The following is a 20544-nucleotide window of genomic DNA, read 5'->3' as shown; positions in this document are numbered from 1 at the left end:
GGATTAATTATTGGAATAATTAACTCATAAACATATTCTTCTTCAAAAGAGCAAAACAACCATGTAATGCTCAAGGTAAAATTTTAGTTAATGAGCAAGGAACATTTTGCGTATAAGTGCCCTATCATTATTCCTTCTGGAATAGATAATCCACCATATATCCACTTTCTATCATGTCAGGGTTCTAATGTTGGGCAAGTTTCAAAATAGGATTCTGCCATATCTACCATAGGAGGTCATAATATAGTGGTTCTTAGTGCCTTAGATGTTTCTATGTTTAGACAAGATATAGTGTCCTCATACTGTTGTAACTAATGCACATAATAGCATTGGGAAAAGCACTCAAGATGTTGGTTTCATCTTGTCAATGAAGCACCTCTTTGCTACTGAAAACCACCTCTTCACAATGCCCTTTTGTTGGTATCTTTTCTTTAGTGTCTTTCATGGCAGCATCCTCCAACAACTATTGAAAATGTTGACATATGTCCTGAAAAGTGCACCATCTTGCTATTTAGGGTTAGATCTCTTTACTTGAAACCTTTGACTCATGCGATATTCATACCATTGAACATCTCAGGCCATTGAAATTGTCTGCAGTAAAATTGGTTCCCAGGACATAGTTCCATCAAGTATTACATCATGACCTTCTTTCAAGGTGGTGACCAAAAGAGATGTTGTTGCACCAGTGGACACTTATGTGCTAGTTTAGAAGTTTCCAACAAATCATCATGCCCATAAGAATTCAAAGCTTGATAGACAACATATTTCTTCTTGAATGCATCTGCCTCTATTACCACTGCATTTCTTGACCAGAATAGCCTTTAAGAATATCTTTGACTACAATACTTTTTCCAAAACCCATTCCACCCCTAGTGAGAAGAAGCACAAATCTTCTCACTATGGGCATCCACCAACACTGCTACATTCATCTTAATAGTAATCCTTTAATGATTCACAATGGATTTCATTATGTCCAACAGAGTAGAAAATCACATATATATCTTGAGTCTTTATAGCCAATTTAAAACATTGTTTTTTTAACAATATTGAACTAGTTCAAGAAAGAAGCTTTTAGAATGCTTGATAACCATAATCCCCCAATCTTGATTATTTGGAATGCTGCTTAACATTCTAAAATCTCGTTGACCATAAAATCTTAACAGAAATAATGCATATTTTCATAAAGGATTTTACCCAGTGGCAGAAAACATGACAGACCAGAGCTTCTGTGAATTGCAGTTACCATGTAGAACCTGGTCAATAATATATTTAGAAGGGTCCCAATGAAATGCAAAGTAGCTAAGAATGTAGTTGTCTAACTCATGTAGAAGTTGAGCATAAAGCGGTTGGATCTCCTCAATACAAATATTGGAAAGATATGCATAGAGGACCTCTTGACTCTTAGCAAAACCACTCTTATCTCCCCTCAAATACTCATACAAGTTGCATTTTCTTTTCTAGGAAAAGTAAAACCTTGAAATATTGAGCCTGCATTCCTCATTAGTGGGAGTAATGGAGAGGCTAATGATCTAACTATAGGAATGCCTCATTTATGTTCCTGATACTACAACAAAGCTTTGTCTCTAACTCATGAACATAAGATATAAATCGCCGATTTTCTCAAAGGAATATGGCAAGGATCTCGTATCCACTGCCCCAGGAGGAGAGAAGAAGGGATATATCATCATGCAATAACTTGCTAACAACCTAAAGATCCTGCTTCTTAGAGTATTGAGTTAGTCTCAATCTAAAGCTCTCTAAATACCCATCTTGGATATCAAGATGATTCTTGCACATGATATGTGATCAAATATAGTTACTATTGTAGTCATTGCATGAGCAGATTCAACAACACACTCTACTCCATCTCTGGAAACTAAAAGCCCTGTATAAGCCAGAATGTTGCCACCCAAGGTTACCCAAGGATTACCTCTTGTTTATTTCCATATATTTTATCCACAATGCAATAAAAGGCTATTCCCATAGCCGACAAGCTCGACCATTCGGTGGCTACTATAACGTCGTGAATTGTTGCTCAAAGTCTTTATGGTGTAGTTGTTGTCTTTGCAGTAGTATGAACATGAACTCCAGAAATACCTACTATTTTCCCAAGGGTAATTCCCTTCGAAGCTATAGCTAGAAATTTTGTAGGAGGAAAAACTCTTTTTGATGCAACCACTGTAAATATCTTTTGTTTCCAGTAGGCCAATTTTCATAATAATAAGAACTTTAAAGGTGACCATCTTTGCTATAGTTGGAACAGGTTCATATTTCTATTTGTTGCTTTCAGTGATCAGTTTTGGGTTTTGCCATGAAACAATAGACATAATTGATGGCATAACAAATACCTGGGTTAGTTGATGTGATTTAAATCATATTACAAACCAATTGTTTGTATATCATCTCATTTGTCAGCTTTAAAACAATATAGGTTGGCGATTTCAACTCAACCTCCATCAATATTGTAACATATTTTCAACCCACCATATGGAAATTTTCCAACCAAGTTTTGGTATATATATATTTTTAATATAGAACAATGCATTTCTCAAGGCACACCCTAACCTATAATTCATTTTTTAAGATAAGAATGCCATGGACAAGAACCATCAAAATCCAATGTTATTTTATACCGCAGCCAAAGGCTAAGTGATATTATGATTTTTCTATTTCTATCTTGCATGTGTACTGGAAAAACATGCATTTGCACCTTAATATTTCTTGATAATCCTTTGACTCCATCTCTACAGTGATTCCAGCATCATTAAAAATTTCACCCCTGTCAAACAAGTCATCATGAAGCTTGTAAACTTGCTGCAATTAGTCCCTTTCATATATCCATGAGTCAATATATTATATAATGTATGTGGCACAATTTGGAGACAAACCCATTCTAAGCATATGATCCAAAGGTTCTCTGGCTGGCCCACAGAATACTTATAAGTTATAGTCCTTTAATTTACCATATAAATCTGCTAAATAGATGAACCTGTATTTTTTAAAGTTTGGAATCCTCTTTCTTCAAGGCTCGATGAAACTAGGTAGATCTCATACAATTCTGGAAAAATCATCCCAGTATTGCCACAACAAAGTCTCATTTCCATTTGGCTCTAGAGCATAAAACAATTTAGCCTTTTCATCTCTACCTCCAAATATACCTTTGTCACCATTCTTAAATGTAAACAACTTGCTAAAAAAACCACATCATCCTTACGCAACATTTTGATAGTTTGAGTCACTTGATTCCTCTGAATACTCTCAGCCAGCAAACCACTTGATGAGGGGATTAGGAAGAACATTCCCATACTCGTTACAACCAAAGATGTTTATGCCATGTTGAATATCCAAAGATCTTATGACAATGTCGCATATACTCGGACAACATCTGCTTTGAGCTTGTAATTTTTCCCTGCTCTTACATACATGATTTTTGCCATAGAATTCGAAGCATCTGCTTAAAAAGCAACCTTCTGTCCGTTACAAATGTAAATGGTTCTCTTATAGGAAAATTACTTGTTTATGACAATATGTCTATCAGTTGGGTAGTTCCCAAGGTATTTACTTTCCTTGTCAAAGGTCGGGTCACCTATTTTAGCACTGATGGTTGCTAATTCTTTATCCTATTGATGACGCTCATGCATATGATAGGAATATTCTTTCTGTGTATATGTAACCATATTATCAATTTGTTTAGCTATAGAATCCAATGAGTTGTCCAGATAAGCCTTTACACAACATTTGCTTCCATCCTTTTTATATATTACATGGCTTCCTTTGCTATTTCTTAACACTCTTGTCAACTATCCTTTTTGTAGGGAATTTCTTTACAAATTCCTCTGAATGGTGTTGGACAAGAGACTTAATCAAATGTTTTTCTCCCACTCTGAAGATATTTTTGGTGTTTGTGGGTGTGATTTGTCTCCAGTGAGGAAATTATAGGTCTTTCTTTTTAGCTCAATCGAGTTGCACTTTGTCATATTTTTGTTGTTCCTATATTTAATCATTTTCCTAACCTTTTGTATGTCATCCCACCTACCAGCCTTTGTGTAGATGTTGGATAGAAGCACATAATAAGTAGCATTTGTGGAGTCTAGATCTATAACATGTTTTGCCACACGTTCTCCAAGTTCTACATTGAAATGTATTCCATAGGAAGCAAGTTATATGCTCATGTCATAGGTCTCTTTATAAGGGATATGGCTTGCTGTATTAATTTAGGAATACACCACAATTTTGTACACAATACATAGACTGGACCGAACTGTTTCTTGCATTTGATGCCACAGAGCTAAGCTTGTGTCTAGATCCTCAAGATCTATTTTCAACATAACACTTTTCAACACTTTGTCAAGTATGCAAATTCCAAAAAAATATTCAGATAGTGTTGGCCTCAGAAATTTAGATCAAAAGTTAAGCATCAAAACACTTGAGCGAAACATTGTCATGACAGAGGACTTCACAAGAATGGAACTAGTGTGCCCGAGATCATTCAAAAGTATATGAGTTCTGGAACAGAGATTTAATATGGATGTTAGCACTCAGGTATTCAAATTAGTGTGTATGCCAAACAATTGTTGGAGGTAGCAGTATTAGCATACAAGTCTGTAAATTAGTGCAGCATTATATACAGGCCAACTTCCAAAAATTAATTTGTCTTTGCACAGTAGAATTCCCTAGATAAGGGGTTGAGCCATACCACAGAGACCATAGAATTGTGTGTCTAGAAGTCTAAAATAGTCCATCGAGTAAACCAGATCGAACCAAAGAAAAAAAATAAACCCAAAATAGTCATTAACACTTCGGCCTATCCACTTCAGAATTGCATTGAAATTTCAGAACTAGTGAATATCTATGTCAACAAGGCTGTGGAGATTGAATACTTGATAGAGTTGCTTCACGTGTAGTGTATTCTTTCAAGGGGGCTAGCAGCTCGATCTCCAAGATGATTACTTGGCCGCAGAGACTTTTCATAATTACGTTCACTCCTACTTGGGCTTGTCCTCAACTTGGCTCTAATACCATGTTAAATTTAGGATCACGTGTTCTTTGCTGAAGACAGAAGCTTCAATATCTCATTAGCCCAATTATTAACTCATTAGCTGAGAGATATTTGTAACTTCTTTAAAGAAGATAACCTTTGAAAGGATGACAATCAAGCTTTCCAGAGTTCATATCTGTCTTGTTCACTACTTCGATTGTGAACAAGATTGTAACATTGTCATCAAGGTACAATAATGTATCACCATTGCTACTAAGCAGTAGCGATGTCATACATAATGCTGGACCATAAATAGAGGGGAGATTGAGGTGACATACATAGAATAGTACCACGTACATATAACTGTGAGGTAACCAAGAAAGATCACTGCTCAGAATTCTATTTATTTTTTTTACTTTTATGATATCTTCAGATCTTGCAAACTTCTAGGAGGACCACTTCTTCTTGAGAGATGACTTCAACAGAATTCCTATTTTGGTACTTGATGTTGGGTATATAAGATTTCAGGGAGACTAATTCTCCTCAAATTGAGAAAGGATTGTCTTTGCAAAAATGAAATGCTTCCACTACTTGTGACCAAAAATTTATTGAGGTCTATTTCTGCGATCACAATGAACCTACTGTAAATCAACATCTCCACAGGTTGACTCACCTGATATAAGCAGTTTGAATTGTGAATATGTGTGTGTGTGTGTGTGTGTGTTGATCAGGTCACTGTAGGAAGTGCAAGATTCATACTATCAGCACATATTCTTATCACTACATTAGTCTCCATATATCTTACTGCCTTCATCTAGGAAAGCCACTGACATTAGAATTTATGAGGTTTATTGTCTAGAATTTAAGCCACTGTTATGAGTTTTGTTGAGTGTTACTGTCCATATGACATATACATCGCTAATAACTTATTCATTGTGTCATGGCTAATATAGGACGACCAAGAATTTCCATTAACAGAGTCTAGAGTGCAGTTTGGAGGATACATACAAGACTTAGATAAGCCATTCCTTAAAAAAATATGAGCCTTAAAGAATCACATTTGGGTTTGAACAGACTTCTTGAGAAGGTGCATATAGAGGCGATATGTAGTCATAGTGAGTTACTGCCACACCATTATAGATCCATTTTGATGAGCCATAGACCATAGAAGAATGAATATGTTGAAGATATCGTGGACAGAGGTATAACGAGGCATTGCTAATACAGTGATGCCAAATATAGTGATGCCTGTAGCTTGCTTTTGAGGAAATAAAATGCTGCTTGAAGTGAACCCATAATTTCCAAGGTTAAGTGTGAATGCCAATTCCTCTTTCAGGTCCATTACCGCAATTCAACAATGCCTTTTTAATGTTCACCTTCAATCAAATTCTTATATACTTTGCCCTCAAAACCACACATTCGGGGAGCTATCCATTCACTTGTGTGGAAACAAAAGCAATTTAACTTCAGGCTTTGCTAGATTGTCTCTACATTTTTAGGTTCCTCTAATAAGTGGTTAGCGTCGTACCAAAGGACTGATAAAAAATACACTATAACCTTGAGTAGGTCTAGAATAAATGTGGCCCTTTCAGTCATATACCAGCAAAACAGTGGATTGCACCAACATAAATACACCATTAGAAGGTTCTATTACATCTGATGTGTCATTATATAGGGCTACTAATTTTTTGTTACAAATATAGGCTTATTTTCAGCAACATCGATCTTTAGTTTACTTGTGATCTATCTTTAGTATCAACTAACTTATATAGTTCTTTGTAGACACAATTCAAAGGATATTTTTCCATATTATCAAATGGACAAAAGAAATTGGATGAAATTGAAAAACAGGTATAGTTTGTGTATTTGATTATCCATTGTGATATGCAAAAAAAGTATCAGTGGTAACTTGTGCTCAATAAAATTTATATGACTTGAAACTGGTTATGTGTAGGACACTAAAAGAATATAGAGATGGCGTTGAGGAATTCTTAAAGTTTGTCGCGGAGCATTCAAGGAATAAGATGTCCACAAAATTTCCATGTAATAAATGTGGCATAGTGAAAGTACAAACATTTGATAAAGTACGAGAGCACTTGATTTGTGATGGTATAATAGAACAATATAACATTTGGTATTTGCATGGAGAGATAATTCTCAGTCAGGTATCCTGAAAAAAGTTTGAATTGATATAGTTTCAACCTTATATGTTTTACAGTAAAGATATCCCTTATTTTTATATGTGCAAACTCCAATTTTTTTCTTTGTCTCCTTTAGATTCCATCTATTATTGATAAGGACAGACAACATTTTGAAAATGAGCCACTTGAAGTTCTCGAGCATATTTCATCTCAACAGGTAAGCCATTTCATATTAGTCAAGGGCCCTATTTGACTAGGTTGACCAAATGCTATTGATTTTAATTTTCATAAAACCATAAAATTATTAACATAAATTTTAATTTTCTTATTAATAGGGCTATGAACATGTTGTGGAACATGACTATCATAATCAGGTTGATGAGCATGAAACATTGTTTAAGAACGATAGTGAACCTCTAAATGATGATGATGATGCAACCATTGTCGATGATCAAATGCCTGAAATGAATGATGTCAATCAATGTCTTAATCAAAACATCAATGAGGGTTGTGATAATGAGGGGTTGGCATCAACAAATGTACTAAACAAGCTTAATGAATATAAGAAGCTTATTGAAGATTCCAAGAGGCCATTGTACCTAGGTTGTGTTGACTTCATAAAACTATCAGCCACTGTAGAATTCTATAATCTGAAAGTGAAGAGTGGATGGTCTGATACAAGTTTTGACCAAATGTTAAAATTGCAAAAATATGTGCTTCCTAAAGATAACACACTTCCAGATTCTACATATGCTACAAAAAAGTTGATAAAATCATTGGGATTAAACTATGATATGATACACGCATGTCCAAATGATTGCATTTTATATCGAGGAAGTTATGAAAGTAAATATCAATGCCCAACATGTGGAAAATCTCGATGGAAGGTGGATGCTCAATCTCAAAAGGTGTGGAAAGGTGTTCTAGCCAAGGTGTTAAGATATTTTCCCATAGCACCAAGGCTAAAAAGAATGTATAGGTATGATCTTGAACACTATAATTTTATTCAAGTTTTCCCTTCTTCTATTTTCTTTACCATTTGTCGTAGTGTTATTGTATGATAATATATTATATAAATGATAAAAATCTTTTTCATTATAGCTCTGTAGACATGTCACAAAAAATGAGGTGGCATCATGAGAATGCAAGCAATGATGGTCAAATGTGCCACCCTATTGATAGCCCAGCATGTGAAAACTATTAATGACAAAAGGAACCGCTTAATGGAAAGGAGGAGCATCATTATGCCCCTCCAATTGTAAAAGTATAAGATATTTTGAAGGAAACAAAAGGAAAGGAAGCAATTTGGGGGAAGATTGAATCAAATAAAAGGAAAATAAACAATAAAACAGGTGAAAAGACTGATGTTGTGGTGTGGAAGAAACAATCAATTCTATTCAATCTACCATATTGGGAGGTATGTAGACCCATCAACCATGCCTAATTATTGGACGCAACTTGCTTAGTTGAGCTTATTGTGATTATATTTTTTGGTTGAATTTATTGTTGATCTATTTGTCCATATTAAATATTGTTATGATATTCTTGATGTGTTGGAATGCAGAAACTCCTAATACGCCACAATTTAGATGTAATGCATGTGGAGAAGAATGTGTGTGAAAGCATTTTTGGAACTCTTTTGGATATAAAAGGGAAGTCCAAAGATGGAAAAAACTCACGTGATGACTTGAAAAAAATGGGTTTGAGGAAATCACTATGGCCAGAAGTTAAAGGACAAAAAAATATTCCTTCCACCTGCAACACATACTCTTTCAAAGAAAGAGAAATAAACCCTATGTCATGTTCTTTTCATGTTAAAGGTGCCAGATGGTTACAGCTCTAATCCAAAAAATCATATATCTATGGAAGATCTTAAGTTCCATGGTATGAAAGCACATGATTTCCATGTTCTAATGCAACAACTCCTCCTAGTGGCTTTGCATCATGTGTTGCCAATTGTTGTCCGAAAGACGCTTTGTAAGCTTTGTTACTTTTATAGGAAAATCTGTGCAAAATCAGTTTCAGTAGAGTGTCTTGACAAGTTGGAAAATGATATTGTGGAGACATTGTGCTTTCTTGAAAAGTACTTTACTCCTTCATTCTTCGATATAATGTTGCATTTGAATGTACATTTGGTACGTGAGCTTTGATATTGTGGCCCAATTTCATATAGATGGATGTATCCCTTTGAGAGGTACGCGAAACTTTACTTTTTATCAAGCAAAACAACAAGATGATTTTTTTTGAAAGCTTTTGACATTACTTAATTCTCTTTTGTTCATTTTGTAGGAACATGAAAGTATATAAGAGTTATGTTAAGAACAACAATAGGCTTGAAGGATGCATTGTTGAAAGCTATACAGTGGAGGAATCGATAACTTTTTGTGGAGGATACTTGAAAGGTATGGAAGCTATTGGATCCACACATGGTCGAAATGAAGTGTGGGATGAGGAAGTTGAAGAAGTTATCCTTGATGGAAAGCCATTATCTGCTCCAATTCCTTCAGAACTGGATGACATTAGTTGGGAACAAGCCCATAGGTGGGTTCTATTTCACACAAATGAAGTTGATCCATGGATAGAGTAAATAACATATTTGGCCTGTAATTTTTTGTTTGTTTATTTATGGTATAACAAAACATAGATCCATGGATAGATTAACATATTTTACCTTTAAAAATATTTTATTCATATTTTATAAAAACACATTAACCACCGTATCTATTGTCCATAATTGTTGAATTAGGACACACAAAATGGAGATTGCCAACTCAATTACTCAAACGAAAAAAGATGAAGCTCTATTGCAGAAAATCCACACCCATAATTTTACTAGTTGGTTTAAACAACAGGTAACAATATTATTTATGTTATAAGTGTACTTAAAAATTAGTATATGGGAATATTGTCATGTAGGAAATTAAATATTTTTTCAGAGGTTGAATGTATGAATTCTAACTACATTTAAAAATCTAAAACTGTACAGGTGGAGATGGAAAGGTGTCTGATACACTTAAATGGCTAGTGCATGGCCCCAGGAAATTCATGAATAAGTACAAGGGATTCCTAATCAATGGTTATAGATTCCATACAAAAAGCATAGAGAATGAGAGAACCACCCAAAATAGTGGCATGTGTATGGAAGCTCAAACAATGATGAGGTCAAGTTCCAAAGATGCAAACCCTGTACTTCAAAAGAAAACATTTTATGGAGTGGTAGAAGAAATAATTACATTGCACTATTTTTGTGTGGAGTACACAACGTTCAAATTTAATTGGATTGATGTATACAATGAGAGAGGGATCAAAACTGATGATTTGGGCTTTACAGTGGTGAATATAAAGAAATGTTTAAGTCAAAATCATTGGCAAGATGATCCAGTTATTCTAGCATCACAAGCTAAACAAGTATTCTATGTACAAGATACAGTTGAGACTGATTGGTATGTAGTGTTAACATGTCCTCCAAAAGGATTGAGAAGTAATACATCATATGAACCCGAGTATGCATATTTTTCACAGGTTGTAGACTTTCAAGAAACAAAATGTGTAAGTGAAGAACATATCGATGATCTCGATGTCAACGTTGATGTGAACGTGGATTATGTCCGTTCAGATTGTGAAGGAATATGGTTGAATATTAAGAAATAAAAGATATCAATTTTTCTATTTTGTTTCGAGAACTCCAAAATTGATATTTGGTTATGAAGAGAGATTCCTTTGTGTCTTATCTATAAAATGTTTTAGACCCATTTAGTAGATCTGTTTTTAGTCCTTGCCTATGACAGAGACTATTGTTTTCGTCTTGCACCATTAATCTTGTCAAATTGAACACATAAAAATTTGATATGTGCAAAGTTTTTGTAACTTTTATATTTTTATATTTTTTAAGATTGAAATGAGAATTTTCTATATTATTATTGGACCAAAGCCCTAAAATTTACTCATTTAAAAGAACCCAAAAAATACAAATTTCTTGGGCACATGCCATTTGTTTAGCCTTCTACTGTGACTGTTGGTTGCAAAACAAACTATGCAGGTGTGGGTTGCAAAACAAACTATGCAACTATGGGTTGCAAAACAAACTATGCAAAAAGGTTTGTTTACTAGTTGGCTGATGATTTAATTCTTCAGACATAGATGATTATTATGCTTAATATGCCTTCAGTAGAAAGGTTTCTTGAACTTGCTGACTCTTGTGCTCTAAATTATTTTGAAATTGCTTACAAAGTTGTGGTTTATACAAGTTGTTTCAAGGCTTTATGGGCTTCTAATTGGTTGATTGTGGTCCTGCATGACATGTTTGGTCTTGTTTCTTGCAGATGTTGTGGAAAAATTGCCCAGTCAAAGGCAAATGGATGCTTTACATTTGTCTTTACATTTGGACTTGTAGAAAAAATTCCACTTGTGCCTTTGTTGAAGGCATATCTCAAGCATCAAAGGAAAGCATCAGAAGAAATAGCAAAAAAAGGAAGAGATCATGTTGGGTCACTAGTATGTTTATTCTTATTGGTGTGGTTCATGTTCCCTTGTCAGTATAAACTATCAAATTATTAACTGACATTAGACATATTCTCTGAACACTTTCATGTCTTGTTGCAGAATTCAACAACCTCAAAAGAAATTCATTCATTGAACAATGTAATAAAGTGCATTGAAGTGCTTCACATCTATAAACTTTACAAGAGTTGTTATTGAGTCTTTGGATGTGGTTATCTTTTCAAAGCACACATGTATAAGAAGACGAGAAATAATATTCCTGACTAATTTCAAGTTATCTTCCTACGAATAGGGTGTTCCCTCCATAAACCTGATGACTCGCTCTGCTTTTTTCTCGTGAACAAATTTGGGACTTTTCATCAATTGAGAGACAATTCCAACCCCATGACTATCAGTTTCTTATTTAAAGTTATAACCACTAGATTAGAACCCGCACAAGGAGAATTCCATTCCCGTTTCAAAAAAACCTGCAATAGACTTATACCATGCTATTTAATATTTTATGTATTTCTTCACATCCTTGGCTTGTGACATAAAGACGCAACATGCTACCTTGCATTTTCTATACTAACACTCCTAAACAATAATAAAGTATGCCCAAATATGTCATTTCAAATGATCTATGCAGCTCACCTTTTGGCTTTTCAATTATCGAAGTTGTTACCTATATTGATGACATCATCTACAACCAAGGCCACACTGACAATATCTATTAGAGTTTATCCATGTTGCACTAAAGGTGTTTTTTTCTTTAGAAACACTACAATACATTGCAGTTTCCATTCAGAGGAGAAGTGTACCCAGTAGCAACCTGGTCTGTGTGCAAATGGGTTGAATTCACAGTAGACTTTATATGTTGTTTTGAAGGTGTTTCTCCTTCAATAGCACTTCATCTTAGTAGATCTTTCAATCTACACCTTCAACAGATGCATACAACCTTGGGGTACATGCTAAAAATTGCAGCTTTGTTGTGAGGGTATAGCGACGATGAAAGAATCACATCAATTTTAGGCATCTTATGGTTGTTGTATGCAAGCATGTTTGTCTAGTGTTTCCAAAACTTATATAGAGCCATATTTAGTATACTTTTGTAGTTTGACTTAGATGCTCACTTTTCTTAATTGAGGTGCTTTTCTTAGTACTATTTTATGCACACATTTATCTTTAAGAAAAGTGCACAGTAGAGAAGGGTTCTATATTTTGAACAGGGGACACTCTTCTAGGTAGGAGGTACTCTATTCTAGGGAGCTTTTGTCATGCATGTTAGGTGCTTTATCCTAGACAGAGTTCCAAGTCCTTGCCTCCTTGAAAAAGTCCCTGCCAGACAAGACACCGGTGGATAGAGTTCCAAGTCCTTAAATTTTCCAAAAACTCACGTGAGCCTAGCTATCTAGCCTAAAATCCTTTACATTCCAGTCATCTCTTGGATGTGATTTCATAGAGAGACCCTCTCTAGTTTGGTAGGGCTAGCTACCAAACTAAAAGTTTGGTCTGTGGTTACCTCCGTCGATCTCCTCATCAACCTAGGAAATTGTGGAGGATAACAAAGGACATGACAACTAGGGAGTGTCAAGGTGTTCTAGTGAATGTAAGGTTCCCAAGTCATGGAAAAATGTAATGCTAGTTGTGAGGTCATAACTGCCAAGGTGTGTTAGGGAATGCTAACATGTGCCAGATAGTACGAAGACATTTCAAACAAGCTAAGACGTGCCAAGTGCTAAGGCATGCCAAGATGTACAAGGGTTCCAAGTCCCTGCCTCATCTTCTTCCATATGCTATCCACTTATGACATTTCCTTTGCAATATTTGGTGCATTTGCTAGTTAAAGGTCATTTAATATAAGTTATAAATGTCTTCAGAGTTTCACTTCTAATTGAGTATTCAACTAAACATATTGATTCTTTTATACATAACTATTTTTCCCTCCACCCACTTTTCATAAATTCAATAACCATTAGGTAGGGACCTGTAGCTTCGATGTTGCTTTTCTTGTTTAGTAAAATATTACCGACACTTTAATTTATTGAAAGCTATAGAATTTACAATTTATGAAGTTTCAAGGTCTAATTTTTAAAAGTATAATTCTTTAAAGGGTGCTAGCTCAATGGAAGAGCACCTGGTTTACAAGAAGGAGGTTGGTGGTTCGATTCCATCATGCTCTGGCATCCATATGGAATGGCGACAATCAATTTTTGCTGACGGAGGCTCTTTTGACCCTCACCAATGAGCTTTGGTGACATTTTTCAACCCTCACCAAAAATATGAAATGATGACGGTTAACGAACGCCACCATATATACGCATTAATAGTGACGACCCTCAAAGGTCCATAACCATAAATCATTGCTGTTGATATGAAATGGTGACGGTCGTTGTCAGTCATTATAGTCATTATTCATGACGAAATTTGAATGTCACCACAACACCTATAATTCTAGCAATGCGGCTTTTGGTGATGGTCAATGAACGTCGCCATATATATGCACCAATAGTGACGACCATTAAATATCCATCACAATAAATCATTGTTGTTCATATGAAATGGTGACGGTCACTATTCGTCATTATAATCAATATTCGTGACAGACCTTGAATGTCACCATAACACCTTTGGTGACGTTTAGTTTTCGGTGACCGAGGCTTACGGTCTGTCACCATTGCTCATATGCAATGGTGACGGTCACTATCTGTCAATATAAATCATTATTGGTGATGAACTTTGAATGTCACCACAACACCTATACTTTTGGTGACACCACCTTTGGTGACGTTCAGTTTTTGGTGACAGAGGCTATGGTCTGTCACCATTGCTCATATGAAATGGTGATGGTCACTATCTGTCATTATAAATCATTATTAGTGATGGACTTTGCATGTCACTACAACACCTATACTTTTGGCGACGCCACTTTTGGTGACGTTCAGTTTTTGGCGACAAAGGCTATGGTCCGTCACCATTGCTCATATGAAATGGTGACGATTGTTATCCGTCATTATAAATCATTATTGGCGATGGACTTCATATGTCACTACAACACCTATACTTTTGGCGACGCCACCTTTTGGTGAAATCGATTTTAGAGGGAGAGTTGAAAGGTAGAGGAAGAGGAGGTGATTAGCAACAGTCAGGGAGCTCAGAAGAGGTGATGTAGGGACTCTAAGAAACAGTGCAAATGGAGACGCAGATCATAGAGACTCAGTGGATGATGCAGAGAAGGATAGAGCAGTGCAGAGCCACGCAGAATGACGCAGGGTTGACGCAGTAAGGAAAGGAAGTCCTCCAAGGTGTCAGAAAGTCTCAGAGAAAAGTCTCAGGTGTTTTCTCCCAATGTCTATGCAAAATTTTTCTGTAAAAGCGATCATTGCTAAAGATTAATAAAACCCTCCTCTGCTGCACCAATTTTCCCACATTGGGTTTTTTCGGGGACAATTGTCCAAAAATAACTGTGTTGATGTGTGTGATTCTTGTGCATATATTTGCTTCTGTATAATGGTGTGATATCTGCAGTAGAATTTATTGTTGATTTGGGGTAGCATCGAATGTGCTCTAGCCATGAAAATTGGTGGAGAGGCTAAAGCACATGAGATCTCCAAGACCCAGAAATGGTTTGGACAGATTGTACTCGCTTTGGGAGATATTAAAATAAGTAATATTTTTAATGGAGTTCTTAAGTCTAAACTTAGGAAAAATAAAATATTAATGGTTATAAATATAAAACTGGGTTAGAAGGTTCCAAAAGTCATGGATCACGCCAAATCTAATCTTAGTCGTTGAATAGAGATTTAATCTCGACTATTGGAGGACACACCAGAGTGATTAGTCATTTGATTTTCTAGAGCGGGGTTGTTAAGCAAAGTAGAATTAATGATCAATAGTGAGAGGTAGTGAGTATTGGACAGAGAGGCAGAGATAGTGCCGAGAGAGCAACACATAGGAAGAGAGCAAGAAGCAGCAGTAAGAGTAAGCCACACAGAGCCTAGCAGAGACAGCATAGAGGCCAGAGGGACCACGTCATCCACACAGAGGGCAACTGGAGTGACGCAAAGGGTTCTAGAGGCTACGCAGTGCCTCAAAGCATTGACACAAAGGCTAGAAGGGCTAGCACGTGCTTCAGAGTCGTTGAAAAGGATTTTGTGGGACATTTTTTTAAATACCTGTTTCCGAATAAAGAGGTATTGTTGCCAGTTATTTTTCTCTGTCAGGTGAGCCAGTTTGGCACCCATTTGTACTCAAGGAAATGCTGCATACTAATAAACCCTCATAATAGCTACACCAGTTTTCCCACAATGGGTTTTTCCGGGGACATTTGTCCAAAAATAACGATGTCACTAGTGTGTTTGTTTTCTTTTAGCTGATGATCTTTAGATGTTGAGACTGTATTGTGTTTATTTTGTTATTTATATGTTTTAAATAAATTGTTTGAATTTAACAAGTAGAAGAAATAAACCAGAAGAATACAGAATAAATTTCTAATGGATAGACATAGAAATTTCAACATGGTATTAGAGAGTGGTTGCAGATCACACGAAAGTTGAATGCATCAGCTAAGTAGAGCATTTGCAGCAGAATCAACTGTCCCAAGTGACAAAAACTGATCCTTGCAGAAGCAATAGAGGAAGGGTTGGCGCTGAAGGACCGCGTCATCAGTCCGAGCCAGAGAGAGGCCATTGAAGAGACCAGGAGGGTTGACATAGTGGCTGAGGGAGTTGTTTTTGCCAGTGCAGGATTGCGCAGAGCCTAGAGCCTCAGTCCTTCAGTTTTTGGGGCATAGGAAGCTGTGGGCAGTTTGCAGGAGCGAAGCTGGTGGGGTATTGTGGTCAGAAAAGTACCTAATAGGGTGAAACCAAGGTAGAGGGAGTTGCTACAGAGGTAGATTTCTAGCCAAAGAAATTCGGATCAGTGTTGTAGGTGCACAGAATATCAGAGAGATTCAACTTGATGTTTGGTAGGTGGATTTCCAGAAGGGAAATCAGGACTTAGAGGGAGTCTAACAGAAAATTCCAGGTGAGAAGTAGAGAGACTGAGCAAGAGTCGAAAGAAGAACTTCCAGAGGGAAGTAGAGTGACTCGGAGGAGTTGATAGAAGAGCAGAGAGATGGCCATGAATGTACTGAGAGATCAGGACAGGCGGACGGGGTGTCCAACTTTGTGGTTTGGAAGGCCATGATCTTGTCCATTCTAGATAGACATCGCATCAAGGGCTTCACCTTGAGAACAATGGCTATTCCAATTGACTCGGTAGCTAATGAGAAGTACGAGGAGGCAATGGCCAAGGCAAAATGCATCATCCTTGATGGGGTCAAGGATCATGTGGTCCAACATATTTCCGAGAAGGAAATGACAAAGGAGATGTGGGACACCTTGAAGACGTTGTACCAACATAATTTTGTGCAGAGGAAGATGTTACTTGAGAATCATCTACGGTCATAACAGATGCAGAAGGGGGAGCAAATAGATCACTTCCTCGGTCGGTTGAAGGAGATCTGGGACCAACTGACTTCCATAGGAGACATGTCGGATGAAGAAATGATGGTAAGGACCGTACTTAACACAGTCTCCGAGGAGTGGGAGACATTTGTGCAGCGCATACTAGGTAGGGCGGATCTTCCAGATTGGGGAGAATTGTGGGCGACTCTTTTTCAAGAGGAGATCAGGCGGTTGAGCAAGGTGGGAAGTAGCAACAAAGGAGTCCAGATCAAGAAGGAAGAGGAAGAGGATGTAGCTCTAGCATCTACAGGAAAGCAGGAGAAGAGGAAGAAGAAGGACCGCTTCCATTGTAGGGAACCGGGTCATTGTGCGAACCAGTGTCTGAGGAAGAAGAACAAGGGAGAGGCGTCTGACTCTAAGGGAGTGACAGCGAAGGCAGAGAAGGAAGTTGAGGAGGATGAAGATTGTTCCATGAGTGCTTATGTACCTCTAGAGAAGAGGTGGGGAAACATCGAGCTATAGTCAGGAGGATTGCAGGAAATGAGGTACCCAACCTCTTGGATTATACCTTTCTACGGGAGCCCCGAAGAGTAGTAGCAGGACTAAGTAGTAGCAGGACTAACAGATGTCAATAGAAACGGATACAGATGAGAAACAGAGAGTGATACAATGCAGAAGTCCATGGGAAGCATGAGGCTAGCAGACTACAATAGTGCGAGAGGCACGGAGAGTGTTGCAATAGTGCAGGATGGTACAAAGACGTTTGAAATGGTGCGAGATGCAGGGAGTTGTTGCAACAGCACAAAGGCCATAGAGGGAGCATTGATAGCAGCAGAGAGAGCTTCAGAATTTGGAGTGTTCCTATCCTGACAGGGATGACAGAAGTTGGTAGAACCAGTTACTTACTTCTCAGTAACTAAGGTGCAGTGCAGTAGCAGTATGCAGTAGCACGATGCAGCATCATGAGAGGGGGATGCAGTGTTGGGAGGATGGGCCAGAAGCAACACGGATGCAGAGGGAGTTGCCGTACGGATGCAGCAGTGGCAGTGGCAGGGCCATGGGCAGTAATATGGAATGCAACAGTGCAAAGTATGTTGGACGAGGAGGCCTAGCATCAGCATAGGTACCAATACTGTATAATCAGAGTGATGCTTAGTGAGGAGTATTACTAGAGCATAGTCCTCGCTAAGAGGGAGTTTTGATTTGGGGTAGCATCAGATGAGCTCTAGCCATGAAAATTGGTGGAGAGACTAAAGCACATGAGATCTCCAAGACCCAGAAATGGTTTGGATAGATTGTACCTGGTTCGGGAGATATTAAAATAATTAATATTTTAATGGAGTTCCTAAGTCTAAACTTAGGAAAATAAAAATATTAATGGGTATAAATATAAAACTAGGTTAGAAGATTCCAAAAGTCATGGATCAAGCCAAATCTAATCTTAGTCATTGATTAGAGATTTAATCTCGACCGTTGCAGGACCAACTAGAAAAGTATAAGAGGAGGCTTGAGGGTCAGTTGGAGAACACAATAGAGTGATCAGTCATTCGATTTGATAGAGTGGGGTTGTTAAGCAAAGCCAAATCAGTGATCAATAGTGAGGGGCAGCGAGTACTGGACAAAGAGGCAGAGACAATGCCAAGAGACCAACACAAAGGCAGAGACAATGCCGAGAAACCAACACAGAGGCAGAGAGCGAGAAGCAGCAGCTAGAGCAGGTCACACAGAGCCTAGTAGAGATAGCGCAGAGGCCAGAGGATTGCGTCATCAACGCAAAGGGTAGCTGGAGTGACACAAAGGGTTAGAGAGGTTGTGTAGTGCTCAGAGGGCTGACGCAGAGGCTAGAAGGGCGAGCGTAGTGCTTTAGAGTCGCTGGAGAGGGTTTCGTGAGACAGGTTTTCTGAATCCCTGTTTCCAAATAGAGAGGTATTGCTGCCGATTATTTTTCTTTGTTGGGTGAGCCAGTTTGGCACCTAGTTGTACTCAAGGAAATGTTGCATAATAATAAACCCTCAAAATAGTTTCACCGATTTTCCCGCAATGGGTTTTTCTGGGGACATTTGTCCAAAAATAACGGAGTAATGTGTGTGTTTTCTTTCTTTTAGATGATGATTTGTAGATGTTGAGATTGTATTGTGTTTATTTCGTTATTTATATGTTTTAAATAACTTGTTCGAATTTAACAAGTAGAATAAATAAACTAGAAGAATACAGAATAAATTTCTAACAGATAGACTTAGAAATTTCAACATTTATTTTAATATTTACTGAAGGAATTTCATAAATAACTTATTGTGAAATAAGTAGGTAAAATAAATCAGTTGTTGCAGTAATAGAATTTCTGTTTAGAAATTTTCACATGGTATCAGAGCAAATATTTATAGATAGGAAGGGAAAATCAATTATGGGTCAAGGGCATTATGCAGAGACATCCACGTCAGGAGACTCGTGCAGATTTTCAGAAGAATGCACAAGAGATATAAATTTAAATTTCTTTATGCATGCTTCTAGATTTGAAGAAGAAGTTGCTTGTGTAGCAAGCTATGCATCATCAGGGGTATGGTATATAGATAGTGGGGCCTCCTGGGATATGACAGGAATCCGGGAATGTTTCTTAGATTATCAGGAGGAATGAATGAATTTTCAGATCACCATGGGGAATAAGGCAAAGTGTACTCCAGTAGGGAAGGGTCCTATAGTTTTCAAACAGAAATAGGAGAGCAATTCCGAGCTACCAATGTGCTACATGTCCTAGGACTGGGGATGAACTTACTTTTCATATCTCAACTTCAAAGCAAGGGCTATGAAGTTTTCTTCATTAAGGAGAAAGTATACGTCAAACACCCGAGTTGGAAAAAGAAGGTATAGATCAGAATCAGAAGTAACAAGTTGTATAGGTTGTAGTTAGAATCGCCAATGGCACTAATAGTAAGTAATGGAGACAAGGATTTGAATGAACTATGGCACAGAAGGATGGGACTTTTGCACCATGGGGTTCTGATAATTCTCAGGAAAACTGTAACAGGAGTTCCAAATCTTAGTACTGAACAAGATGATGTATACAGAGGGTGTGCTCTGGGCAAGTATGCCAAAGTAGTGTTACCTAGAATTAGCAATAGGGCCAAGAGTGTACTAGGATTGATACACTCATATATCTGCACACCGGTGTCCATGAAAGCTCTTAGTTGTTGAAAAATGTGCAACAAGAAATGTTAAATTTAGAATGTGCTAAAAATAGACCTGCTAAAAATAGCATGTCTAAAAATAGCAGTTTGTCCAGTGAGGTCATTGGTCACATTGGGTGAGAGGTGAAACTGCTAAAAATAGAAAGTTCTAAAAATAGCATTTCTGGGTCCCTTCCTATTTACAGCAGTCCCTAGTCTATCTATAGGAAGTAAAATTAATTTTGGTCTTAACAGCAGCTAGAAATATTAATTAATTAATTCAATTGAGTTAATTAGTTAAGGAAATTCGAATTTGAAGTCTTTGTGAGCATGCA

The 20544-nt window shown here is 37.2% G+C and overlaps 1 protein-coding gene across 1 annotated transcript in view; it reads left to right on the top strand.

The window, feature by feature from the left end:
- Nucleotides 1-10161, top strand: part of LOC149238871 (uncharacterized) — a 35420-nt gene extending 25259 nt beyond the window's left edge. The window contains exons 2-4 of the mRNA XM_089367043.1: nucleotides 9409-9660; nucleotides 9866-9971; nucleotides 10106-10161. Of these exons, the coding sequence (XP_089223169.1) occupies nucleotides 9409-9660; nucleotides 9866-9971; nucleotides 10106-10144 (397 nt within the window). The 3' untranslated portion in view covers nucleotides 10145-10161. The remainder of the gene's footprint in view (nucleotides 1-9408; nucleotides 9661-9865; nucleotides 9972-10105) is intronic.
- Nucleotides 10162-20544: the final 10383 nt, after the last annotated feature.

This window comes from Pinus tabuliformis, chromosome 8 (assembly GCF_031772625.1).
Source record: "Pinus tabuliformis cultivar Carrire ecotype Pingquan chromosome 8, CPIR1, whole genome shotgun sequence".
Taxonomy (NCBI): Eukaryota; Viridiplantae; Streptophyta; class Pinopsida; order Pinales; family Pinaceae; genus Pinus; species Pinus tabuliformis.
Note: the sequence above shows the minus strand (reverse complement) of the source record. Positions and strands in the feature narration are given on the sequence as shown.